The 27,245-nt window shown below is 41.5% G+C and overlaps 2 protein-coding genes and 1 pseudogene across 4 annotated transcripts in view; 2 read left to right on the top strand and 1 right to left on the bottom strand.

Moving 5' to 3' along the window:
• The window catches only part of B3GNT5 (UDP-GlcNAc:betaGal beta-1,3-N-acetylglucosaminyltransferase 5), a 114,890-nt gene extending 110,490 nt beyond the window's left edge, over positions 1-4,400 (top strand). Inside the window, exon 5 of the transcript XR_011567130.1 lies at positions 3,236-4,400. The gene's annotated coding sequence lies outside the window, so the exon portion shown is untranslated. The remainder of the gene's footprint in view (positions 1-3,235) is intronic.
• The window catches only part of MCF2L2 (MCF.2 cell line derived transforming sequence-like 2), a 267,660-nt gene that overhangs the window by 202,981 nt on the left and 37,434 nt on the right, over positions 1-27,245 (bottom strand). For all 3 annotated transcript variants that reach the window (XR_011567109.1, XM_070791175.1, XM_070791183.1), the window contains exon 2: positions 5,588-5,671. Coding sequence is in view for 2 of the 3 variants with exons in the window: in XM_070791175.1 (XP_070647276.1) it covers positions 5,588-5,671 (84 nt within the window). In the remaining variant the exon portion in view is untranslated. The remainder of the gene's footprint in view (positions 1-5,587; positions 5,672-27,245) is intronic.
• Positions 6,532-7,620, top strand: LOC109557612 (L-lactate dehydrogenase B chain pseudogene; annotated as a pseudogene).

The raw sequence follows: 27,245 nt of genomic DNA, 5'->3' as shown, positions 1-27,245 counted from the left end.
CTCTGGGGTCGCACAGAGTCGGACATGACTGAAGCGACTTAGCAGCAGCAGCAGCACCTGGTGGGTATGGGGTTTGATTTTATTGTGATTGCACCCCTCCTACCATCTCGGTGCAGCTTCTTTGTCTTTAGATGTGGGGCATCTTTTTTGTTGTTGTTCCACCGTCCTCCTGTTGATGGTTGTTCAATAGCTAATTGCAGTTTTGGTGCTCTCCCAGGAGGAGATGAGTACACATCCTTCTACTCTTGAACCAGAAGCTTCCTGCTATTATTTTTAAAGGGATTAAAATTCTTATTGTAAATGGCTACATGACACAGTTCTGGAATGAAACAAAAGCAGAAGGCTACCAAGAGCTCTAGGAAAGTTATTGCTCTCTTAGCAAAAGGAACAGAAGGCAGCATTGCTTCTTTTCCTTCTTCCTGCTTTGGATACAGACTTGATGTCTGGAGCTGTAGCAGCCATCTTAGGATTAAGACTTACCTCCAGACCTCCTATTATGCATTGAGTTGGCCAAAAAGTTCATTTGGATTTTTCTATCTGGTCAACCCAATAGTTTAAAAACAAACATATCCTATAGTCTACGTTTTCTTGTAGCCAAATACTATGCTAAGCACTATCCTTAAAACAACAGATGAGAAACCCTGCTCACAGCAACCTACTAATTGTGTTGGAATATGAACCTAGATTGTCTGAGTTCAAAGGCTAGTGTCTTCATCACACTAACCTGTTTATATTTTCTTGATTCCTAGCTAAGTGCCTGAACTTAGAATATCCCAAGTTCACTGGGGAACATGCAAGTTGTCTTCCATGGTCAGATTCACCAGATACCCTAGCCCTGTCCACTATCCAATTCCTGCTGATGGCCCTGTTGGTATCACCATCCAGACGCCTCAAACCATCTGGCCACATATCTGGGTGAGGCATCATGCAATGAGCCCTGCTCTTCAACCAGCCAGAGAAGCACACTCACACAGCACAGCAGGCCAGGCACCTGTGGCCTCACTGAGAAAAAGGCTCCATCCTCTCTTTCACAGCATCCTTGGTTGATGGGGGCTCTGGCTCTCTCTAGATCTCAGTGGAATCTATAGATAAGTCCACAGCTGGAACATCTTCACCCTGCTTGTCTGAATCAGGAAAAGTGCTGTGACTCAGAGCAGAGGCCAGGGCTGGGCTGCCATGGAAAAAACCTAACCGATGAGATTCCTGTTTTACAACCACAACTACCCAGGCACCCACAACAGCCCCGTTGCTGACCTTTGCTGCCTCTGTCAGGTAAAGAGGGAAGTTAAGATGAAAAGCAGGCCTGCTAATTCCAAAAAAACCTGCTGACTCAGAGAACTCCATGGCTGCTGATATTTTTCTTGATTTGTAGTGTGGCAAATTCTATCACAGCTAATCCATGCTTCTCTCTCAAAGGAAGGGCAACCTCGAGGCAACAAGCTGACAAGCTCAGAAATGAAAGGATTGTCCAGTCAAAGTGCCTCTCCTAAAGCAGAGGTATCCTCTTGGGCCAGTGTGAGTTTTCAGTTCTATGTTCTACATTAAAGAGTGACAGTTATCTCTACTTCTGACTTAATTGTGCTATTATATACTCTATCACTGTATGGTTTTGGTCCCTTATAAAAACACTGTCATACTGAAAACATGTTTGGTAATATAAAAATAAACACTTTTGAGGGACTAAAATATATCAGGAAAAAAGAGCAAACATTTAATTGGCAGTTGCAATATTAAGCATTTTTCATACATTATGCTTTAATCCTCAAAATTATGATGACCCTATTCATTACACAAAGTGAGGAAAGTGAAGCTTAGACAAGTAAATTACCCAACATGATACAGCCAGTCAGTAGCAGAATCTAACCATATCTAGGGCTGTCTGGTACCAGTTTACAATTTTCCCTAAACTGCCTCTAAGAAATAAGCATAGAAAAAAATGCCTCAATGTTACTCGAAAGCAATAACTTTGGATATTTAAGTGTATCAATCAGCCACTGGATTCCTTTCCCAGATGAATCATTGTGCAATTTTATATGCTAGAATTATGAACTGAGTTGAAGCATTACAGTTTTGGTGTAAGACTATAGGAATTACCCTGCCCACCCCATCGTCCATTCCAGACCTTGATGCATGTTGGCCTTGGGCCTTCTGTGACACGGGGCCATAGCAGCAGTTGCCAAAAATCCAGAGCCAGTCCCCATGCTGCCTTCTGTTGTGCACCATCCTAGGCTCACTGCAGGAAGTTATGACACTGCACCTGCAGGAGGCTGGCCAGGCACTGCTACCAGAGTCAAGACAGTGGTACCTAGACTAGGGATGTGGGGAAAAGGGAGTCCACCAGCCTCACAGGACAGACCAGGAGGACTTAGGTCATTTCAACCTTAACAGATATTGTTTTCTAGCCTCTGTTCTAAGCATTAGCAATACAGGAAGAAATTTTTTAAATGTGGTTGTTTGGTTGCTCAGTAATGTCCAACTCTTTGCGACCCCATGGACTGCAGCATGCCAGGCTTCTCTCTCCTTCACCATCTCCTGGAGCTTGCTCAAATTCATGTCCACTGAGTTGGTGATGCCATCCAACCATCTCATCCTCTGTTGCCTTCTTTTCCTCTGGTCCTCAATCTTCCCCAGCATCAAGGTCTTTTCCAATGAGTCAGCTCTTCGCATTACCTCATTTAAAAATGAGAACCCTGTATTTATGGAGTTTTCAGTGACTACCTAAACAATGACCAATGTGGGGGGAAGAGCAAAGAATTCCCTAGAATGTTCTGCATTGTGTAAGATGCTCCCAGCTAGGACACCAACTGTGAAATGTGGAGTGATATCCTAATATTGGAAATTGAATTTCTCTCAAATTCAGTAGGAGAGAATAGGAGTTTGTTGTTGTTTAGCCACTAAACTGTGTCTGATTCTTTGCAACCCTATGGAAGGTAGCCTGCCAGGCTCCTCTGTCTATTGGATTTCCCAGGCAAGAATACTGGAGTAGGTTGCCATTTCCTTCTCCAGAGGATCTTCCCAACCCAGGGATCGAACCCGGATCTGCATTGGCAAGCAGATTGTTTACCACTGAGCCACTTGGGAAGCCGGTGAGGAGTTTGGGATAAACTAAAAAAGATTTAGAGAAAGGGAAAAAATGTGATGGTTTTTGCATTGTATTTTGTAGAATAAAATTCATGCCAACTACACATTCTCTCTGCGATGATTTTGTTGCCTTTTTTTTTTTTTTTTTTTTCAGAACAGATATAAAGGGAGAGTGACTTGCCACCTTATTTCTCTGTAATATGTGCTGAGGACATCTAATCTCATTAATCCATGCTTCTAAGAAAGATTTAAATATAATTCAGGATTTGGTCTGTATTCTGAAAGAGATGGGAATACCAGACCACCTGATCTGCCTCTTGAGAAATTTGTATGCAGGTCAGGAAGCAACAGTTAGAACTGGACATGGAACAACAGACTGGTTCCAAATAGGAAAAGGAGTACGTCAAGGCTGTATATTGTCACCCTGTTTATTTAACTTATATGCAGAGTACATCATGAGAAATGCTGGACTGGAAGAAACACAAACTGGAATCAAGATTGCTAGGAGAAATATCAATAACCTCAGATATGCAGATGACACCACCCTTATGGCAGAAAGTGAAGAGGAACTCAAAAGCCTCTTGATGAAAGTGAAAGTGGAGAGTGAAAAATTTGGCTTAAAGCTCAACATTCAGTAAACGAAGATCATGGCATCCGGTCCCACCACTTCATGGGAAATAGATGGGGAAACAGTGGAAACAGTGGCAGACTTTATTTTTGGGGGCTCCAAAATCACTACAGATGGTGACTGCAGCCATGAAATTAAAAGACGCTTACTCCTTGGAAGGAAAGTTATGACCAACGTAGATAGCATATTCAAAAGCAGAGACATTACTTTGCCAACAAAGGTTCGTCTAGTCAAGGCTATGGTTTTTCCTATGGTCATGCATGGATGTGAGAGTTGGACTGTGAAGAAGGCTGAGTGCCAAAGAATTGATGCTTTTGAACTGTGTTGTTGGAGAAGACTCTTGAGAGTCCCTTGGACTGCAAGGAGATCCAACCAGTCCATTCTGAAGGAGATCAGCCCTGGAATTTCTTTGGAAGGAATGACGCTAAAGCTGAAACTCCAGTACTTTGGCCACCTCATGCGAAGAGTTGACTCATTGGAAAAGACTCTAATGCTGGGAGGGATTGGGGGCAGGAGGAGAAGGGGATGACAGAGGATGAGATGGCTGGATAGCATCACTGACTCGATGGACGTGAGTCTGAGTGAACTCCGGGAGTGGGTGATGGACAGGGAGGCCTGATGTGCTGCGATTCATGGGGTCGCAAAGAGTCGGACACGACTGAGCAACTGAACTGAACTGAATGGCAAAATTTCAGGGTTATACCTATGCTCAGAACATTTCTAGCATTAAAAAAAATTTTTTTTTAATTTTTGGTTGTTTTGGGTCTTTGTTGTTGAATACAGGCTTTCACTATTTGTGGTAAGCAGGTTCTTCATTGCAATAAATGGGCTTCTAATTGTGGTGGCTTCTCTTGAAATTTCTAGCCTTTGATTAATGTTGCTGCTACTGCTAAGTCACGTCAGTTGTGTCTGAGTCTGTGTGACCCCATAGACAGCAGCCCACCAGGCTCCCGTCCCTGGGATTATCCAGGTAAGAATACTGGAGTGGGTTGCCATTTCCTTCTCCAGTGCACGAAAGTGAAAAGTAAAAGTGAAGTCACTCAGTCATGTCCGACTTTTCATGACCCCATAGACTGCAGCCTACCAGGCTCCTCCATCCATGGGATTTCCCAGGCAAGAGTACTGGAATGGGTTGCCATTGCCTTTGTTGATTAATGTTAGTCTTTCTTTATTCCTAATCAAATGCTTAATGAAAATTGATGTATTTAAATTCGATACATTAGAGATAAGAATAAAAGATAAATCTCTTAGAGAACAAATTACCTCAGCAACATTCATGAACTCTTAAAACCAAGATTGTCTTAAGGTTGGATCTTGGTAGAACATTCAATGAGAATATTGGAAGAACATCATGGTGGCAGCTAATGTCAGTACTTATTTCTTTTTCTTTCCTCAAAAACTTTTCAGCTCTATTCTCTACAACCTCAAAGAAATGTATTCCTTGGGAAAGATCAAACCTCACCCAACAGCAAAAGGAGTAATATCTATGAGATCCCACCCTCCTCCTGCTGGACAATCCTCAGCTCATTCTAGTCCTGGGTGAGGCTTTGGAGATGACTGAGAAGTGAAGTGGCTCAGTCGTGTGTGACTCTTTGCGATCCCATGAACTGTATAGCCTAGCAGGCTCCTCGGTCCATGGAATTTTCCAGGGAAGAGGACCGGAGTGGGTTGCCATTTCCTTCTCTAGGGGATCTTCCCCATTTGGGGATCGAACCCAGGTCTCCTGCATTGCAGGCAGACACTTTACCACCAGGGAAGCCAGGGGATGACTGAGACTTTAATATAATTCTAATCAAGTTCAAGAGGCTGGGCCCTCCCAGTGAGACTCACTCCCCCACCCCAATGAAATCTAGACATGCAAGTGAATTTGCACCTTACCTGAAAGAATGGCAAATTGTCTGTGAAGTTGTTCAATTATATCCACTGCCACCAAGGGCCTGATTTCCTGCTGCATAATTTCATCTGTACAAGTGAAATACAAATTAGGTTAAATTCCTGCAAATTATAAAGAGAATGTAAAGGAAGAAAGGGAAGTTCCACCACTAGGGAAGTTTGGGATGTGGTTATCGAGATATGGTTACGGGCACATTATTCTCTTGAGAACTCAATTCCTGACAGGTAGGGATGGATCTGGTTTGATGCTTAAACACATGAGCACAGGAATAATTTCTAGTGCCTCTCCCAAGGTTTAGGGAGGGATCAATACAAGGAAGAAACCCTGGAGTTCAAGCTTCAGTAGCTTCACAGTAAACCTGCTAGGATGGTTTCATTACCAAGGCAGGTGCTTAGGGTCTGCTCACTCCTTTGGGTCTGTAGGACATTTTAAATACAAACAATGAAAGTAACCAAAGTTCATCTCAAACTGGGTCATGAAACCAATCTGGGACTTAAAAAGGCTCTTTGATTTTTATTCTTTTCCTCACTTCCTTCCTTTCTGCCTCTCTCCTTAGTCAACTCCATTCCTTTTTTTCCTCCCTTCCAGAATACTTCACGGAGTCTCTTCCAACTGGCAAACATGTTTAAGGATCTTAAATAAAGATGATCCTCACTGAACCAAATGTTACAGGTTTCCAAAGCAAAAATTCAAATCTTTCAAGCACAAACTTACAAATGTCCTCTAACCCCAAAGAGTGATTTATAATCACTAAGACTGCTTTCACCCATTTAGGGAAAGGGGACTAGTGAGAAGGGAAGACTGAGTGGCATCTCTTAATCTGGCCTGGGCAGAGGAAGACATTTTCATGCTTTCTTTTTTTTTTTTTTAAACAACACTAATCCATTATTGAAATGGCTTTCACATAATAATGTCATACCCGGGAGACGCACGCTGCTGACTTTGTCTTCGTGCAGCCCTTATCACTCTCTGGAGAACTATCTCTCCCCTGGGCACAATGGCAACTCTTAAGGAAAAACTGATTGCACCAGTTGCAGAAGAAGAGAAAACGATCCCAAACAATAAGATCACTGTAGTGGGTGTTGGACAAGTTGGTATGGCATGTGCCATCAGCATTCTGGGAAAGTCTCTGACTGATGAGCTTGCTCTTGTGGATGTTTTGGAAGATAAACTCAAAGGAGAAAGGATGGACCTGCAGCACGGGAGCTTATTCCTTCAGACATCAAAAATTGTGGCAGACAAAGATTACTCTGTCACTGCCAATTCCAAGATCATGGTGGTAACTGCAGGAGTTCGCCAGCAAGAAGGGGAGAGTCGCCTGATTTTGGTGCAAAGGAACGTTAACGTCTTCAAGTTCATCATTCCTCAGATCATCAAGTACAGTCCTGACTGCATCATCATTGTGGTTTCCAATCCAGTGGATATTCTCACATATGTTACCTGGAAACTAAGTGGATTACCCAAGCACCGTGTGATTGGGAGTGGATGTAACCTGGATTCTGCTAGGTTTCGCTACCTTATGGCTGAAAAACTTGGCATTTATCCCAGCAGCTGCCATGGATGGATTTTGGGGGAACATGGCGACTCAAGCGTGGCTGTGTGGAGTGGAGTGAATGTGGCAGGCGTTTCTCTCCAGGAACTGAATCCAGAAATGGGAACAGACAATGATAGTGAAAATTGGAAGGAAGTGCATAAGATGGTGGTTGAGAGTGCCTATGAAGTCATCAAGCTAAAAGGATATACAAACTGGGCTATTGGATTAAGTGTGGCTGATCTTATTGAATCCATGCTGAAAAATCTATCCAGGATTCACCCAGTGTCAACAATGGTGAAGGGCATGTATGGCATTGAGAATGAAGTCTTCCTGAGCGTTCCGTGTATCCTGAATGCTCGAGGGTTAACCAGTATTATCAACCAGAAGCTGAAGGATGAAGAGGTTGCCCAACTCAAGAAAAGTGCAGATACCCTCTGGGGCATCCAGAAGGACCTGGAGGACCTGTGACTTCCAGCTGCAAGGCTGTAGGAACTGAAAACTGGTGTGATTAACCACGAGCCTTTAGTTTGCGTCCATGTATGTGGAGCACAGTTCGCTTTTGTCTTCCTAAGTCTGTGAATCTGGGCTCCCAGAATCAAAGCCCATGCTTGCTTTAATGCTTGCAAGATGAGTCCTTAAACAAATCAAATAAACCACCTAGTGTAGTGTGAAAAAAAAAAAAATGTCATACCCATTAATAGACCTCAGCCATTCACTTAAACCCAACTAAGTAGCTTGATCAGATTCCATTAAAATAATGTATGATTTCTTTAATTCCAGCATGACTTAGCTACAGATTTATTTCATACTGAACTTTATTTTTTTATTTTTTTAATATAAATTTATTTATTTTAATTGGAGGTTCATTTTCATGCTTTCTCTGCCTATGACATTATTATCCTCATTTAACTATTTCCAAAGGAACCTCAAGAAATGAACCAGTTATTTTTTTACAGCAGTAAACATCAAGTTAGATTAAGGCACAAACCAAATAACTTTATATGTTGAAGCTAATAGGTTATCTCAAGTGTTTTGGCATGGAGACAGGGTAAGGTGATTTTCTAATACTGATCAATCCGAAGGTAATATTTGGGAAGCTCCTCCCAAAGCCTTGGTTTTCAATTCTCAGCTTTGGTGTGTAGGTTATAGATGAGGCATATGGAGATGTACCTAGACAGTCAGTCAGTTCAGTCGCTCAGTCGTGTCTGACTCTTTGCAACCCCATGAATCGCAGCACGCCAGGCCTCCCTGTCCATCACCAACTCCCGGAGTTCACTCAGACTCACGTCCTTCAAGTCAGTGATGGTGCTACATAAACACTAGCTCTGTCCATCACTCTGGAAAGGACTTTCCTATATTTGCTTTCTGGAAGTCTTATAAGGGGGGTGCTATTCAAACCCCAAGATGCTTTTCAGTGAATTCTACCACTTTTTCTGGAGGGAGGAGGGTAAACCCAATACACTTTCCACTCTAAATTCACTAAAAATTCAAAGACTCCTGTATCACTGTCACAGGTGTTGCCTCCTACAATCAGTCTGCATGCAGTAACAACACTAAAGTCACTATTTTACAAAACAGGAAGGGCCTTCTCTGTTAGATTTACAAAGTAAAGCTTCTAGCAGTAAAAAGATATGAAGTCTGAGATCTGCTTGAAAATATTCCAGAATTCCCTTCTGCCAAAAACTACAAGGAGTGGGAGATGGCAGGTGGGGTTTGAGGGGAGATGAAACCGATTGACAAAATGTGGATAATTGTTGAAGCTGGTTGATGGGTCCTTGGCAGTTCATTATACAATTCTTTTGCATATATTTCTGTTTCCGTAATAAAATTTAAATTACAAATGGACAACAGCATAGAAAGTTTAAGCATAAATAGGAGTTATACAATTGAAGAGTTTTTCAGACAATCTCCCAGTGATCTGGGTTATTTTTCCATACCTGAGGCAGTCTATTTAAGGGAAAGTGACCCCAGAGAAAAACCAAGATCATAAGATGCAATTTATTGTTATTTTACCTCAATATTTGAGGTGTGCTTTAAAGTAAACATTTGGATTTTTAACATTTGTTTATTTACTTGGCTGCCCCAGGTCTTAGTTGTGGCACATGGAATCTTTTAGTTGTGGCATGTGAACTCTTAATTGTGCCACATGGGATCTAGCTCCCTGACCAGGGCTCGAACCCAGGCCCCCTGCATTGGGAACATGCAGTCTTAGCCGCTGGGCCACCAGGGAAGTCCCCCTAGTGTAAACATTTTAAATTAAAGAGGTAAGATCTGAAAGAGACAAGTGAGTTAAGCTAACCATCCCCCTGTCCCATCTCATTTTTTAAGTGAAGAAATGGAGAGATTCTGACCTTGCTTGTGGTCACACAACAATTTCAGTGTGGAGCCTGAGTTAGCTCTGGATTATATGACTCTAAGAGGGCAAGCATGATAGAGTTTCTAGACCATTCAGCCTTGAGGAGCACTGACTTCTGCCACTCCTGAGATGTCAACTGGTGTCTCTCATCTTGGAAATTGCCCAGTACTCCAAAAAGATGTTCTCACCTGCCTCCTATGGTTACAAAAGGAACAATACTAAAATTGACAATTTGTTTTTCCAAGAATAGAAATGAGCTGATTTGCCTTTGGCCCCAGTTTTGCTGAGAATGGCATAGTTATCCTTGAAGACTTCCCAGGTCTCAGTGAAGGGACTTCATAACCTAACCTTGCCTGCTGCAACAGAGCATGAAGGTTTTTCAAACTCAGTGCTGACTGAGCACATGGAGGAGTGACCTCAGACACTGGCTTTAGTAACGCCTGACTCCTTCTGGCCGTGCTCAGTTCAGCCTCACTCATGCTCTGTACCAGGACAGGCACGTAAGACCAGCCCTTGCTGCTGCAGGCCCTGCTACACACTCCTGTGGAGATGGGGCAGGGAAGGGAGTGCAGGAACTCTTTGGTCTAAAGGAACACCTCCCCCTGCAGTGAGAAGGAAGCTGCCTCAGATCCACACAGCCCTGCATACTAAGGGCTGTTTCCGCCAGTTTCTTGCTGGGCAACCATGGCAAAAACATGCTGAACCTCAGGGTCCACATGTATAAAATGGCTTTTCCTTCTCCAGGAATAGCTAGGCACAGCCAGTGACAACCCACTGACGTGGTGGACCTGCTGCAACCCTGCAAGTCCCTTGGTCCTGTGAGGAGGTTTCCTGCTTGCTATTTTGGATACATGTAGATTAAAGTTTCTCTCTTTGTATCCCACATAAGGCAAAGGGAAGTGGTAAGTGAATTTTGACACAATTTCTATCCTACGCAAAGTTACAAACAGGCCTGGAAAAAAACTTATCCCATTTCAGTCTCTGATATATATACAAATGTGTGATTATATGCTACCCTGGAGCCCCAGTTCCAAAAATGCAGGAAGTATCCACAAAGGCCTTTGAAGTGATGGAGTGTACCCCAGCATATCCCATAGGAATCCAGCCATAGGCAGCAAGCAACACATCTTTGTTGTCCACCACCCCCCAGCCACCCCCAACCCCTGTCTGAGAGCAATACAGACTTTGGGGCAGGACCCTTACTACTGACTGCAACCTCCTCCTCAGAGTAGAGGGCAGGAGACAGGCTGATAACACCTGATGCAGTTTAACTGTTGCAACTAGCAAGAAATAAAGGGCAATGAAACACTTAGCCTATGTTCTTGCTGTTCTGAGACTTGGGTCACAATGGGATTTAAAAGACTCAAGTATGGTCTGAGGAAAAAGGAACCAAAACATAAATAAATAAACTAGTCATGAAATTAAAAGATGCTTGCTCCTTGGAAGGAAAGCCATGACAAATCTAGAGAGTGTATTAAAAGTCAGAGACATCACTTTGCCAACAAAGGTCCTTATAGTCAAAACTATGGTCTTTTCCAATAGTCATGTACAGATGTGAGACTGTATGTGACTATATGTGAGCCCAAGCCTTTTTGGACTATAAAGAAGGTTGAGCACCAAAAAATTGATGCTTTCAAACTGTGGTGCTGCTGAAGATTCTTGAAAATCCCTTGGACAGCAAGGAAATCCAACCAGTCAATCCTAAAGGAAATCAGTCCTGAATATTCATTGGAAGGACTGATGCTGAAGCTGAAACTCCATTATTTTGGCCACCTGATGCAAAGAACTGACTCACTGGAAAAGACGCTGATGCTGGGAAAGACTGAGGGCAGGAGGAGAAGTGGTTAATAGAGGATGAGATGGCTGGACGGCATCACTAACTCAATGGACATGAGTTTGAGCAAATTCCAGGAGACAGAGAAGACAGGGAAGCCTGGCACGCTGCAGTTCATGGAGCTGCAAAGAGTCAGACATGACTTAGTGACTGAACGACAAAATTAATAAGGGGGAAATGTATGATCTGCAGAGAAGGAAATGGCAAGCCACTCCAGTGTTCTTGCCTGGAGAATCTCAGGGACGGGGGAGCTTGGTGGGCTGCCGTCTATGGGGTCGCACAGAGTCGGACACAACTGAAACGACTTAGCAGCAGCAGCAGCAGTATGATCTGACCCAAGAAGGAAGGCAGACCCTAGTTTGACAGACTGTGCTACATATCTACTTTGCCCAGAGAATCTGGTAGACAGAAAAGATGGAAGGATTCGCTGTTAGCTGAACTAGGAATGGAACCAGGATCTCTATTCAGCCACTCTTCATGACACTAAAGAGAGCACTAGCTCTGAGCCAGCCCTCACAAGACACTTTACAGATAACTCATTTTTTAGTTACTAATGACAGAAGAGGAATGCACCTAGCACAAAAATGAAACTCCTCTTGCCATTCCATCCTCCTAGCCCTGCAACTAGAACAGACTTGACTGCTGAGAAAATACTTACAGACCAGAGGCTCTGAGGAATCAGTTGCTAGGTTGCTACAAAAAGCCACCATGACATCACGCTGTTTCACTTGTCTCTCTCTCTTTTTCTTTTTGACTGCACTGGGTCCTCATTAGCTGTAGCATGCAGGTGGCGCGTGGGATCTTAGTGCCCTGACCAGGGATCAAACCCACACCCTCCGCGCTGGAAGATGGATTCTTAACCTCTGGACCACCAGGGAAGTCCCTCACTTCCCTTACTGGCTAGGTTAGAAAGAACACAGACTCATTTTCCTTCTTTTACTGAGTCCTGTGCTATAGCAATACTTAACCGGAACCAGATGAATTAGTATTGAAGTCTTGTCCATTAGTTAACATTGAAGAAGAGGCACTTGAAAAGCAGATGAAAGAACTTTTTAAGGAGAAATTTAGAAGATTTTAAAAACCAAAAACACTAAAAAATGTCCAACTTCTAATAGTCAAATAATGTAATTAAAAGAGCAATAGAATATCTCATTTCACCTTAAAGCAACATACAGCGCTGGAGTTATGCTGGAAAACAAGGACTTCTGCATAGCCTTAGGAGTGAAGCTGGTAGGGTCCTTTTGGAAACTAGTTTCACAATATTTTACCCAGTGATTATTGCAGAGATTACATACCAAACCCCTTATTTATATATATAAATTTATTTAATCCTCAAAACAACTCTAACAGCAAGCAATATGGAACTAGATTTGCTGGTCCAAGTTCAAGGAGAATAAGAATTTGAACCCAGTTCATTCTAAACTCCAAAGCCCAACATCTTAACCATTACAATACAGAGCCTCAATACACAGTCATCAAAATCTTCATAATCTTTTACCTATTCATTCTATATCTGGAAATATATAGAATGAGAAAACAACAAAATAAAAACTCTGCACATAAAAATGTAGACTAGAATATTATTTATAAAAGTAAAAAAATGGAAGAATCATGATGCAGTTATGAATATCATGTTCATAGAAAAAGACTTAAGATATAATTTCAAGAACAAAAAAATCATATGTATGGTAAGATTGAAGCCAGTTTCAAAAAGAAAGAAGAAAGCATGTGATATGTGTGTGCGCACATGGATACAGGCATCTGAGAAAGGAATACATAAAAGAGTTGTGTGAGATCCTATGGTTACCCCCTTCAGTTTACATGGAGAAAAGTATACTCTGTAACCTTTTTTATGCTAATAGGACTTTATTGAAGTACAATTTATATGCAGTACAATGAGCAAATCTTAAGTGTACAGTTTGATGAATTTTGACACGTACATCAACGCAACTACAGAAAAGATCAAGATGAGAAACATTTCCATCCCCCTAGGAAGTTTCCTTGTCCCCTGTCCCAAGCCCTGTAGCCCTCCCTCCCACAGACCTATGTGTTAAAGGTCACACAGGTACCTCTGTCCTCATGATCCACAGCTCAGTACTGGTAGGGCACACTGTACCCTGAAGAGCCACTCTCAACACCACTGGGGCCCCAGGGGAAGACACCACCACATGTCTTGGTCTATAGCCTCAAAAGAAAAGGCGAACTGTATCCAAATGCTATGATGGCTTGTGGGCTGTGCCACTGCTGATGTCAGGAACAGACACTGCTTCAGAGTGCTGGGAGGACTGGAGCAGCGGAAGTGCTTAGGTAAGAGAAAAAACAAATTAATTAACTTGTCAAAGTCTTCCTCTCAACATGGCATGAATGCTGGAGATTCTTACATAATGAAACAAGCACTACCAACCATCAACATTCTCACATTTTTCCTTCCAATTAATGATGCAAATATATTCAGAATTCAAACTCCTTGAACACAATTACATTTTACTTAGATCACATTTAGTTTAGATCTCTGCCGTCAATGGAGCTCAACTTATGTGAAAATCTCAATTATAACAATAGTGTGTTTGCTGACATGATGAGAAAAAATAATGACTTAGGGATTAGAGATCTCTTTATGATTCATCCAAATTTCACTAGCCCATCAACACAACACTCAGATGTATGCAATAATTCAATTTATTCACCTTTGCTATTTTCAGATTTTTACTCATATAAAATCCATACCTCTTTGCATATTTTAAATCTTGTTCTTATGGGGTATGTTTGTCAAGGAAAAAGATAAAACAGTACATTTTATTTAACTGTGGCTTGTGGGCCTCTATTTGTATACTCTTGCCCCAGGCTCTGCAGATGGTGGTTTAAAATTGCTTTGAGAAGTGATGAGATATTATTAGGTATAAGGATTTCTGTTTTTGAATGCTTATCCAAATCTCTTTTCTTTTATTTTTTTTCATTACCAAAAAAAAAAAGGTTTAAGATTCTTGATTACTGTACACATCCCACACTGTGCCCTTGCATGAGACAAGCACTGCACCAAGGTGGAAGTTTTTATGCAAATAGTTTCCTTAGCAACAATAGATGGAGATGATGTTCCCCTCAGGGCTTCCCTGATAGCTCAGCTGGCAAAGAATCTGCCTGCAATGCAGGAAACCCCGGTTCAATTCCTAGGTCAGGAAGATCTGCTGGAGAGGGATAGGCTACCCACTCCAGTATTCTTGGGCTTCCCTTGTGGCTCAGCTGGTAAAGAACCCAGCCACAATGCAGGAGGCCTGGATTCAAACCCTGGGTTCAGAAGATCCCCTGGAGAAAGGAAAGGCTACCCACTCCAGTATTCTGGCCTGGAGAATTCCATGGACTGTATAGTCTATGGGTCACATAGACTATAGAGTTGGACATGACTGAGCGACTTTCACTTTCACTTTCTTTCTGTAGTCCTTCATAACTCCAGGAGAGGCAAACTAGCTCTGCGCCTGTGGTATATTGAATAAAAAGCAATCAAAGCCCTGCAGGAAATAAAAGAAAATCTGTGAAAATACTTGATCCCTCCCTACTTTAAGACTGTCAAGTTTTAGCACTAGGTTTCAAAGTGACATGACCTGTATTTTAATCAATACTGCTCCAGAGCAATGCTCTCAAATTACAATGATATATAAATCACATGCATTTTAAAATGCAGATTCTGATTTAGTAGGCCTGGAGTGGGCCCAGGGATTCTGCATTTCTAACAAACTCTCTTGATGCTGCTACTTTAACAGACAAGCAAGCACATGTTGAAATCTGACTTTAGACTATCCATGTTTCTTCCCAGTTGCTTACAAAGATGCAGCTCAGAAACAAACAAAAAAAGCAACTTTTAATTTGACTTTTCCACTAGTGCTTCTCCTGGTATTCAATAAAAATGATCATCTATATGTATTCAAAGTATTTTTGAAACTGAGATTGACATGGTATAAACGTACACTTCCTTCTGTGTTGATTTTAAGATCAGCACCCTAGGAAACAAGCCAACCCTGCCATGAGCACTTTTTTTACGTCTCCTTCAAGCACCAAGTCCCACCCTACTGCTCAGTGTGGGCCTCTTACTGCTTACCTACCCTCCTCATTCTAGGACCACTCCTAGCCTGGGATTCAAGAGAAAAGCAGTGTCTTGGGTACAATAATAAAATATGATCACAATAATAAAATATGATCTAATGTGATGAGATGAGAAAACTAAAAATATGACTAATGCTCATTCAACATGGCATTCTTCCATACATTCTTCCAAAGTTTCACATCTTTCTAAAGCTCTTAAGAGGGAAAAATACCTTAACACAAAGGAATCAAAATAGTATGACCTTACACATTTGAGCAATACATGGATAAATAATTTTATTTTTGCTTAAGAAAAAGCCCTGGAGGCTCTGGCTAAACATTCCTTCCCTCCTCTCTCAGTGTATTTATTCATTCAGGTACTATGAAAGTAGAATGAAAAAAACTGGACTTGCATCCCAGCTCTGTCACTAGCCGGCTCCTCAATCTCCAGGTTCTCCCTCCGTAAGATGGGAATGAATAATAATAATATCTCCTTCTAGAAGGCTGTTGGGAGTATTATTACCATTTATTGAGTACTTTCTACCTACTGAGCACTGTGCTACATGCTGATAAAATAAAAATTCATATTTTTGAAAATTTATGAAAAATTTAAATGTAAAAGTTTTTCCCTGCCCTTTGGCCTCCTCTTTCCCTTCCGGTATTCCTTATGCCTTAACCAGACCTCCCCAATAGCAGAAAAACTTGCTCAGCCATAAAGATTAACTTTTCTTTTATGGAACCAGATATACAACTCCCAAGACAATAACATCGGAGAAGGCAATGGCACCCCACTCCAGTACTCTTGCCTAGAAAATCCCATGGATGGAGGAGCTTGGAAGGCTGCAGTCCATGGGGTCGCTGAGGGTCAGACACGACTGAGCGGCTTCACTTTCACTTTTCACTTTTTCAATTTTCATGCATTGGAGAAGGAAATGGCAACCCACTCCACTGTTCTTGCCTGGAGAATCCCAGGGATGGGGGAGCCTGGTGGGCTGCCATCTATGGGGTCGCACAGAATCGGACACAACTGAAGCGACTTAGCAGCAGCAGCAGCAGACAATAACATTCCTTTCTCAATCCTGTAACCTTGTCTGTGCAGACATCTTTGGTGAACTCTGTATTCAATGTCAATATATCATTTCCTTTAAAGACAGCAACTGGTGCAGAACAGATTAGTCACCTGAGCAGATAGTGGGCTGCATGCAACTAATGGGAGTTCTTAGCTTAAATACTTACTTATGACCTTATTAATGTTCAGTTCAGTTCTCAGTTCAGTCGCTCAGTCATGTCAGACTCTTTGTGACCCCATGAACCACAGCATGCCAGGCCTCCCCGTCCATCACCAACTCCTGAAGTTTGCTCAAACTCATGTCCATCGAGTCAGTGATGTCATCCAACCATCTCATCCTCTGTCTTCCCCTTCTCCTCCTGCCTTCAGTCTTTCCCAGCATCAAGGTTTTTTCCAATGAGTCAGTTCTTCGCATCAGGTGGCCAAAGTATTGGAGTTTCAGTTTCAACATCAGTCCTTCCAATGAATATTCAGGACTGATTTCCTTTAGGATGGACTGGTTGGATCTCCTTGCAGTCCAAGGGACTCTGAAGAGTTTCTCAACAATACAGTTCAAAAGCATCAATTCTTTGGCGCTCAGTTTTCTTTACAGTCTAACTCTCACATCCATACATGACTACTGGAAAAAAAAATAGCTTTGACTAGATGGACCTTTGTTGGCAAAGCAATGTCTCTGCTTTTTAATATGCTGTCTACCATATTGGTCATCACTTTTCTTCCAAGGAGCAAGCATCTTTTAATTTCATGGCTGTAGTCACCATCTGTGGTGACTTTGGAGCAAAAAAATAGAATCTGTCACTGTTTCCATTGTTTCCCCATCCATTTGCCATGAAGTGATAGGACTGGTTCCTCTGCCTTTTCTAAAACCAGCTTGAACATCTGGAAGTTCACAGTTCAAGTATAGCTGAAGCCTGGCTTGGAGAATTTTGAGCATTACTTTACTAGCATGTGAGATGAATGCAATTGTGAGGTAGTTTGAGCATTCTTTGGCATTGCCTTTCTTTGGGACTGGAATGAAAACTGACCTTTTCCAGTCCTGTGGCCACTGCTGAGTTTTCCAAATTTGCTTGCATACTGAATACAGCACTTTCACAGCATTATCTTTCAGGATTTGAAATAGCTCAACTGGAATTCCATCACCTCCACTAGCTTTGTTCGTAGTGATGCTTCCTAAGGCCCACTTGACTTCACATTCCAGGATGTCTGGCTCTAGGTGAGTGATCATACCATCATGATTATCTGGGTCGTGAAGATCTTTTTTGTACAGTTCTTCTGTGTATTCTTGCCATCTCTTCTTAATATCTTCTGCTTCTGTTAGGTCCATACCATTTCTGTCCTTTATCGAGCCCATCTTTGCATGAAATGTTCCTTTGGTATCTCTGATTTTCTTGAAGAGATCTCTAGTTTTTCCCATTCTGTTGTTTTCCTCTATTTCTTTGCACTGATCGCTGAAGAAGGCTTTCTTATCTCTTCTTGCTATTCTTTGGAACTCTGCATTCAGATGTTTATATCTTTCCTTTTCTCCTTTGCTTTTCACCTCTCTTCTTTTCACAGCTATTTGCAAGGCCTCCCCAGACAGCCATTTCGCTTTTTTGCATTTCTTTTCCATGGGGATGGTCTTGATCCCTGTCTCCTGTACAATATCACGAACCTCATTCCATAGTTCATCAGGCACTCTATCAGATCTAGGCCCTTAAATCTATTTCTCACTTCCACTGTATAATCATAAGGGATTTGATTTAGGTCATACCTGAATGGTCTAGTGGTTTTCCCTATTTTCTTCTATTTAAGTCTAAATTTGGCAATAAGGAGTTCATGATCTGAGCCACAGTCAGCTCCCAGTCTTATTTTTGCTGACTGTATAGAGCTTCTCCATCTTTGGCTGCAAAGAATATAATCAATCTGATTTCGGTGTTGACCATCTGGTGATGTCCATGTGTAGAGGCTTCTCTTGCGTTGTTGGAAGAGGGTGTTTGCTATGACCAGTGGGTTCTCTTGGCAAAACTCTATTAGCTTTTGCCCTGCTTCATTCCGTATTCCAAGGCCAAATTTGCCTGTTACTCCAGGAGTTTCTTGACTTCCTATTTTTGCCTTCCAGTCCCCTATAATGAAAAGGACATTTGTTTTGGGTGTTAGTTCTAGAAGGTCTTGTAGGTCTTCATAGAACCGTTCAACTTCAGCTTCTTCAGCGTTACTGGTTGGGGCATAGACTTGGATCACCGTGATGACGATTTGAATGGTTTGCCTTGGAAACAAACAGAGATGATTCTGTCGTTTTTGAGATTGCATCCAAGTACTGCATTTCAGACTCTTTTGTTGACCATAATGGCTACTCCATTTCTTCTAAGGGATTCCTGCCCACAGTAGTAGATATAATGATCATCTGAGTTAAATTCACCCATTCCAGTCCATTTTAGTTCTCTGACTCCTAGAATGTCAACATTCAGTCTTGCCATCTCCTGTTTGACCACTTCCAATTTGCCTTGATTCATGGACCTAACATTCCAGGTTCCTATGCAATATTGCTCTTTACAGCATCACACACTAGTAAAGTAATGCTCAAAATTCTCCAAGCCAGGCTTCAGCAATAGGTGAACCGTGAACTTCCAGATGTTCAAGCTGGTTTTAGAAAAGGCAGAGGAAGCAGATATCAAATTGCCAACATCGGCTGGATCATCGAAAAAGCAAGAGAGTTCCAGAAAAACACCTATTTCTGCTTTATTGACTATGCCAAAGCCTTTGACTGTGTGGATCACAACAAACTGTGGAAAATTCTAAAAGAGATGGGAATACCAGACCACCTGACCTGTCTCCAGAGAAATCTGTATGCAGGTAAAGAAGCAACAGTTAGAACTGGACATGGAACAACAGACTGGTTCCAAATAGGAAAAGGAGTACGTCAAGGCTATATATTGTCACCCTGCTTATTTAACTTAATGCAGAGTATGTCATGCAAAATGCCGGGCTGGATGAAGAGCAAGCTGGAATCAAGATTGCCAGGAGAAATATCAATAACTTCAGATATGCAGATGACACCACCCTTATGGCAGAAAGTGAAGAGGAACTCAAAAGCCTCTTGATGAAAGTGAAAGAGGAGAGTGAAAAAGTTGGCTTAAAGCTCAACATTCAGAAAACTAAGATCATGGCATCTGGTCCCATCACTTCATGGGAAATAGATGGAGAAACAGTGGAAACATTGTCAGACTTTATTTTCTGGGGCTCCAAAATCACTGCAGATGGTGATTGCAGCCATGAAATTAAAAGACACTCCTTGGAAGGAAAGTTATGACCAACCTAGATAGCATATTAAAAAGCAGAGATATTACTTTGCCAACAAAGGTCCATCTAGTCAAGGCTCTGGTTTTTCCAGTGGTCATGTATAGATGCAAGAGTTGGACTGAGCGCCAAAGAATTGATGCTTTTGAACTGTGGTGTTGGAGAAGACTCTTGAGAGTCCCTTGGACTGCAAGGAGATCCAACCAGTCCATTCTAAAGGAGACCAGTCCTGGGTGTTTATTGGAAGGTCTGATGCTGAGGCTGAAACTCCAATACTTTAGCCACCTCATGCAAAGAGTTGACTCATTGGAAAAGACCCTGATGCTGGGAGGGATTGGGGGCAGGAGGAGAAGGGGACGACAGAGGATGAGATGGCTGGATGGCATCACTGACTCAATGCACATGAATTTGGGTGAACTCCGGGAGTTGGTGATGGACAGGGAGGCCTGGCGTGCTGCGATTCATGGGGTCGCAAAGAGTCGGAGACGACTGAGCTACTGAACTGACTGACTGACTGACTGATGGGACTAGATGCCACGATCTTAGTTTTCTGAATGCTGAGCTTTAAGCTAACTTTTTCCACTCTCCTCTTTCACTTTCATCAACAGGCTCTTTAGTTCTTCTTCACTTTCTGCGATAAGGGTAGTGTCATCTGCATATCTGAGGTTATTGATATTTCTCCCGGCAATCTTGACTCCAGCCTCTGCTTCCTCCAGCTCAGCGTTTCTCATGATGTACTCTGAATATAAATTAAATAAGCAGGGTCACAATATACAGCCTTGATGTACTCCTTTCCCTATCTGGAACCAGTCTGTTGTTCCATGTCCAGTTCTAACTGTTGCTTCTTACCTGCATACAGATTTCTCTGGAGACAGGTCAGGTGGTCTGGTATTCCCATCTCTTTAAGAATTTTCCACAGTTTGTTGTGATCCACACAGTCAAAGGCTTTGATGTAGTCAATAAAGCAGAAATAGATGTTTTTCTGGAACTCTCTTGCTTTTTCAATGTTACTAGTTATATTACTTTTATTGTGCCTATTTTACAAGATTATCTTTTCTTGTATTACCAAATGTATGATTAGGCAACTTGAAACCATTGAACACATGTACACCTGTGGCAGATTCATTTTGATATATGGCAAAACCAATACAATATTGTAAAGTTAAATAAAATAAAGTTAAAAAAAAAAGAAAGAAACCATTGACCAAGTATATAGTTCTATAAGATCAATGATTGTACTAGTGTAACTCTAGATATGGGATAAAGCAATAAGAGGGAACCATAACAGACTAGTAAGACAGCGGGTACAGAGGATTTTAGCTCTTGTTACGAGTGCCTAGTCCAGTAATAGTACGTTGAGTGGCCTATCAACAAAATCCATGCCTGACCTAAGAATGAGCATTCTTAGTGTCATGGGACAAATTGGTCATGAAATGCCTTCCAAGCCTTGGTTGAAATTAAGACTGAAAGGAAAGGGATTGTAAAATAAAGAATATTGTCCACCATCCAATCCTACAAGAATCAAGTCATTAGCCACTGACCTACAATACACCCTGAAAGGAATTCAAGGCAAAGATGAGGACCTTCTTTGTGCTTTAGGAAAACTGAAAGAACTGGCCCTCAGATAGTTAAATATTTCCAGGAGAAAATTTTATGCATCTGGTTCTTTCATCTTTCTCATACTTAGAAAAGCACTAAAACCATTAACTGAGATATCTGTTCCTCGAAAATAGCAGTAACCTTCTACCAAGATGAAGGCTTGAGTGCATGTACCCCTTCATCAAAATCGTATATACACTAGCCTTATCCCCTCTTATCTCTTCAGAACAGTTCTAAAAGCTCTCTGAGAGACTGTCTCCTGGTTACAGATCCCAGGTTAGCTTGAATAAAAATTTCCATTTCTTCCTTAGATTGACTATTAATTTTTTTCATTGATGATGCTTTACATACATTATCTAATTTAATTAAAATAGCATGTGAAATCAATTTGTATATACCAGATTAAACAGAAGCCAATTAAGTTTATGATTCAGTTCTTTGAGCCATGATCTTAATGATGCCACCACACATTTTTCTCGAACATCCACATTACTGCCACCCATTGGTGATTTGGTTTGAAATACTGCTTGTAAATTCCCCACTGATATCATGTCACCTTTTTCTCTTTCACTGTGAACTAAGTTTGACAGAACTGGTTTTGCACTTGGAAGAACTCAGGAGCAGAAAGGAAATTAGAATTAGATTGAAATATAAATAGGGATGTAGTATATGATAAAAGTGGCATTTCCCAGGACTTCCCTGGTTGTCCTGTGGTTAAGATTCTGAGCTCCGACTGCAGGGGGCACAGGTTCGAATCCCTTGTCAGGAAACTAAGATCCTACAAGCTGCCTGGTGTGGCAAAAAAAAAAAAAAAAAAAAATGGAAAAAGAAAAAAAATTGGCATTTCCCATGGGGCAAAAGGGAGATTAAACATTCCCTCACTATCTGAAAGTCCTAGGAAACCTTTTGTAAGCCAAAAGGGTATAAAGCAAAGAGGCAATTACCTCAGTACACAATGCCTGTGTTCAAACCCTGGCTCTGCCACATATGGCAGAATAATCACAAGCAAGTCAATGAACTTCTCTGTGCCTTAGATTTCCTGATCTGAAAATGGGGGAAATTATAATACATCCACCTAGTGTGGTTGTTGTAAGAACTGAGTTAATGTTAGAAAACTAAAGAAAAATTCTTAATATATGGTAGGTGCTATATAAAGGTATTTTATTATTGTCAAAAATTTTTAATTGTATTCAAATTTCACTTCTTGCATCAAAATAAACTCCAACCATTATTGATTCATTAAATAATGAAACGACAAAAATACTAAAATATGGGAGAACATTTTTATAATCCTGGAATTGGAACAGTCTTTCAAAGTGTGACAAATTTCAATAAAAGACTGAGTTAAAAAAAAAAAAAGAAAAGACTGTGTTAGCTAATTTGTAAACGATGTTGGCAAGCCAAACACACCTTTAACAAACTCAAAAGGAACGTAACAAACTGGAAAACTTTACAGCACATGTGGCTAATAAAAGGCTTATTTCCCTAGAATATAAGGAGCTCTTACATTAATAAAATTAACAAGAAATAGGTAGAGTGGGTTGGATGGTCTCCTCCCTTCAAAAAGAAAAAAGATATAGCCATTCCTAAACCTCAATACCTGTGAACATTACCTTGTTTGGAAAAAGGGTCTTTGAGGATGTGATTAACACTCTTGAGAGGAAGAGCCTCTTGTGAATTGTCCCATGCCCAGAATGCAATCATATAAGAGAGGGGGGAACAGGAGAAGACCATGGAGACAGAGATTGGAATGATGCAGCCACAAACCAACAGAAACCCCTAGAGCCATCAGAGACTGGAAGAGACCAGAAACTGAACTTCCTCTAGAGCCCCTAGAGGAGTGGAGGGTCGGATGGGGCGAGTACCTTGATTCTGGACTTCTGGCCTCTAGAACTATGAGAAAATAAATTTTTGTTGTTTTAAGCCATCAGGTTTGTGGTGATTTGTAACAACGACCACAGGAAACATACCTCAGGCATAGACTGAGAACAGACAACTCACAGAAGAAATACAACCAATGAATATGTATGTATATATAATGTTTAACCCTACTAACAAATGTAAATTAAAGCAGAATGAGGTCTTTTCTGCCTGATGGATTGACAATTTTTTAAAGATAAATAACATACAGAGTTGGTAACACTGTAGGCAGATTCTTTATAGGTGAAAGTATAAATAAGTAATTTTGGGGGGCTGTGCTGGGTCTTTGTTGCTGCGTGTGGGCTTTCTCTAATTGTGGAGAGTGGCGACTACTCTCTATTAGCAGTGCACAGACTTCTTATAGCAGTGACTTCTCTTGCTACGAAGCACAGGCTCTAAAGCATGGGCTTCAGTAGTTGCTGCATGTGGGCTCAGCTGTTGAGGCTCATGGGTTCCAGAGAACAGGCTCAATAGTTGTGGCTCAAGGGCTTACTTGCCCCTCAGAATGTGGGAACTTCCTGGACCAGGAATTGAACTAGGGTCCACTACATTGCAAGACAGATTCTTAACCACTGGATCACCAGGGAAGCCCATAAATAATTGGTACTTTAAAAAAAATGTTTATCAGTTTAGAAATACCTGCCAAAGTGTTTAATATGTGGTCTTCTGGCAAAGAATTTCCATGTCTAGGAATTTAATCTAAGGAAATCTTATCACAAGTGCAAGTACTAAGATGTTTATTATGGTATTATTCTTCTAGGGCAAATGTCCATTAATAAGGGACTGGTTAAATAAAAGGTGAAACAGCCAGACAACAGAATACTACTGCTGCTGCTGCTGCTGCTAAGTTGCTTCAGTAATGTCTGACTCTATGCGACCCCATAGACGGCAGCCCACCAGGCTCCCCCGTCCCTGGGATTCTCCAGGGAAGAACACTGGAGTGGGTTGCCATTTCCTTCTCCAATGCATGAAAGTGAAAAGTGAAAGTGAAGTCACTCAGTTGTGTCCAACTCTTAGTGACCCCATGGACTGCAGCCTACCAGGCTCCTCCGTCCATGGGATTTTCCAGGCAAGAGTACTGGAGTGGGGTGCCATTGCCTTCTCCGCACCAGAATACTGCTAAGTCGCTTCAGTCATGTCCGACTCTGTGCCACCCCATAGACAGCAGCCCACCAGGCTCCCCCGCCTCTGGGATTCTCAAGGCAAGAACACTGGAGTGGGTTGCCATTTCCTTCTCCAATGCATGAAAGCGAAAAGTGAAAGTGAAGTCACTCAGTCGTGTCCGACCCTCAGCGACCACATGGACTGCAGCCTTCCAGGCTCCTCCGTCCATGGGATTTTCCAGGCAAGAGTACTGGAGTACTAGAGAGCCAATAAATACAGATAGGTCTATACGTACTAACCAGAAAAAAAGTTCAAACCATATTATTTCAAAAAAAAATAAAGCAACATACAGTACAAAATGTAATCACTTATGTTGTTTACATATATATGTATAGAGGGACTTGTATATTTGAATGTTTTTGCTATGAGATACTGAGGCAAAGATGGATAGCTCCCCACTCGACATTCACAGTTCCTCCTGCATACAGTGGCATTATCATTGGAAGGCAGCTGTCTGGCCAGAAACTACATCTCCCACTCACCACCCCACCACCTGCAGTTCCTGCCAAGTAGCCAGAGAATGCCAGTGGGAGATAAGCAAAAATGAAGAGCTGGGGCATTTCAGAAATGGGTGTGTCTTCACCACTGTCTCTTTCCCTATCTGCAGGCTACAAGGTGACAACTCGGAGCTAGCAGCTAACAGAACCACAAGACAGAAGTAGGCAGGGTCCCCAAAACACTCTGAGGGAAAAGAGCCACTCGGCCAGGGACACTGTGAAGTTGCTCAGTCGTGTGCGACTCTGCAATCCCATGGACTGTAGCTCACCAGGCTCCTCCATCGATTGAGTTTTCTGGGCAAGAGCACTGGAGTGGGTTGCCATTTCCCTCTCCAAGGGACACTGTAGTGGAGTGTATTAATCCAATGCAATTTAGAAGCTGTTATAGCAGTTGGTGACTTCCCTGGTGGCTCAGTGGTAAAGAATCCGCCTACCAATGTAGGAGATGCAGAATGTGGGTTTGATACCTGGTCTGGGAAGATCCCCTGGAGGAAGAAATGTCAACCCACTCCAGTATTCTTGCCAGGAGAATCCCATAGACAGAGGAGCCTGGTGGGCTACAGTCCATGGAGTCGCAAGAGTCAGACACCACTTAGCGGCTAAAGAACAACAATAGCAGTTGGTGTTACCAAACCTAGAGGTACGCATTCATTTTCTAACACTTTAAGTACATTTTCTTCTAAAAAGAAAAAAAGGGGAGGGGGGAATAGTCAGTGAAAAAGCAAACCCCTGGGACTTCCCTGCTGGTCCAGTGGTTAACACTTTGCCTTCCAATGCAGGTTCGATCCCTGGTCGGGGAGCTAAGATCCCATATGCCCTACGGCCAAGAAACCAGGACATAAACAACATAAGCAATATTATAACAAATTCAATAAAGACTTAATTAAAAAAAAAAAGCAAACCCCTAATTTTTTGGCTCTTCCTGGTCCACAACAATTAAATAAAATATGGGTCTTGATAAGCATGTATTTTAATCAGTGTGTCATCTCTTGAGTTTCATTCCTTAGCCCCAAGGGATCAGTATTATACCAAGGAGTCTATTGACAGCATCCCACGAACATAAGATTGCATTACTGTCAAAAAGGCTGTTTAGATACTCATAAAACTTGCATTAAGAGACTCAAACTTCTGTTGTCTTGAGTCACAGGATGAAACAACTGACAGCCGAAGTATGTAGGCAAATATTTCACAACCTTTTATAATGGGGAAAGAAAGAAAAGCAACAGTAGTATACGTAATGCTGCAAGTTTAGGATTCAGAAATCTTCATATTCATCTTTCATATTACTTCCTCTCTCATGATCAACAAGACTGTAAAGCTCTTAGGATTCAACTCTAGTAAAATTAGGGCAATAATTTACACCTGAATTCAAGTCCTTACAAGGATTTGTGTGCATGCTCAGGTGAGCACCTTTGTGTTTTAAGAATGGATAGCAAAATCTGATTAACAAGTTGTTCTTTTCTTAAATAGCAAATATATAGTAGCCCTCCCATGAACCATGTCTCAACTAGAAAGTATACAGCAACAATGGAGAATCTGCTTTAAAAGCATACTTCTCCATTCAATAATTCCCCTCCCGTGAAGAAACAGGTTCTATGCACAAATAAAGAGTAATGAGAACAAAGACATTTGCTTTAATCACCTTTCCTAGTCTATGATCTAATGGGGATAAATGTATTGGTATTATAAACATTTCAAGGAAAAAAAAGAAAAAGGCCAGGGTGAGGGGTGAGGAGGAATATACGAATAAGCTCATCCATGAAAGAAATGGTCTTACAAACAAGCAGCTGCTTCAGCTCTTACAGCATCTGTCTTACTGGCTTCCAAAGCCATGTAAGGCATGCTTAGAAATCTGTTCCTTCTCACCCAGCCCACGGAGAGAAGTGTTTTTCTTTTTTAACTCTTAAACCACCAGTTTGTTATCAGCTCATGTGTCTAACATGAAGTCTTAGCATTTCAGATTTAACACTTTTCTTCAAACTTAATATTTTTCTTTAGGAACACGGATTTCATAATCTGAATTCTCATTTTAATTTTACAAAAGCAATTGTGTTAGCTATTTTTCAAAGAATAAAAATTTCAACTAAGCAAAAACTAAAAAGCAAAATTCCTTACCATTCCTTCACCCCAGATTAGTTATTTTATGGGTATATAATAGTATGTATATATGTATATACATACATGCTTTTAAAATGGGTTCATACTTACACATTCCATCCTATAATCTGATTTTTAAAAAATATTTGGCTATCTCTTTTTAATATGAATTTCTCAGAAAATGATCACTGTTGTTTTGTTGTTGTTCAGTTGTTAAGT

This window comes from Bos indicus, chromosome 1 (assembly GCF_029378745.1).
Source record: "Bos indicus isolate NIAB-ARS_2022 breed Sahiwal x Tharparkar chromosome 1, NIAB-ARS_B.indTharparkar_mat_pri_1.0, whole genome shotgun sequence".
NCBI lineage: Eukaryota > Metazoa > Chordata > Mammalia > Artiodactyla > Bovidae > Bos > Bos indicus.
The sequence above is the reverse complement of the archived record's forward strand: the minus strand, read 5'-3'. Positions and strand labels throughout refer to the sequence as shown.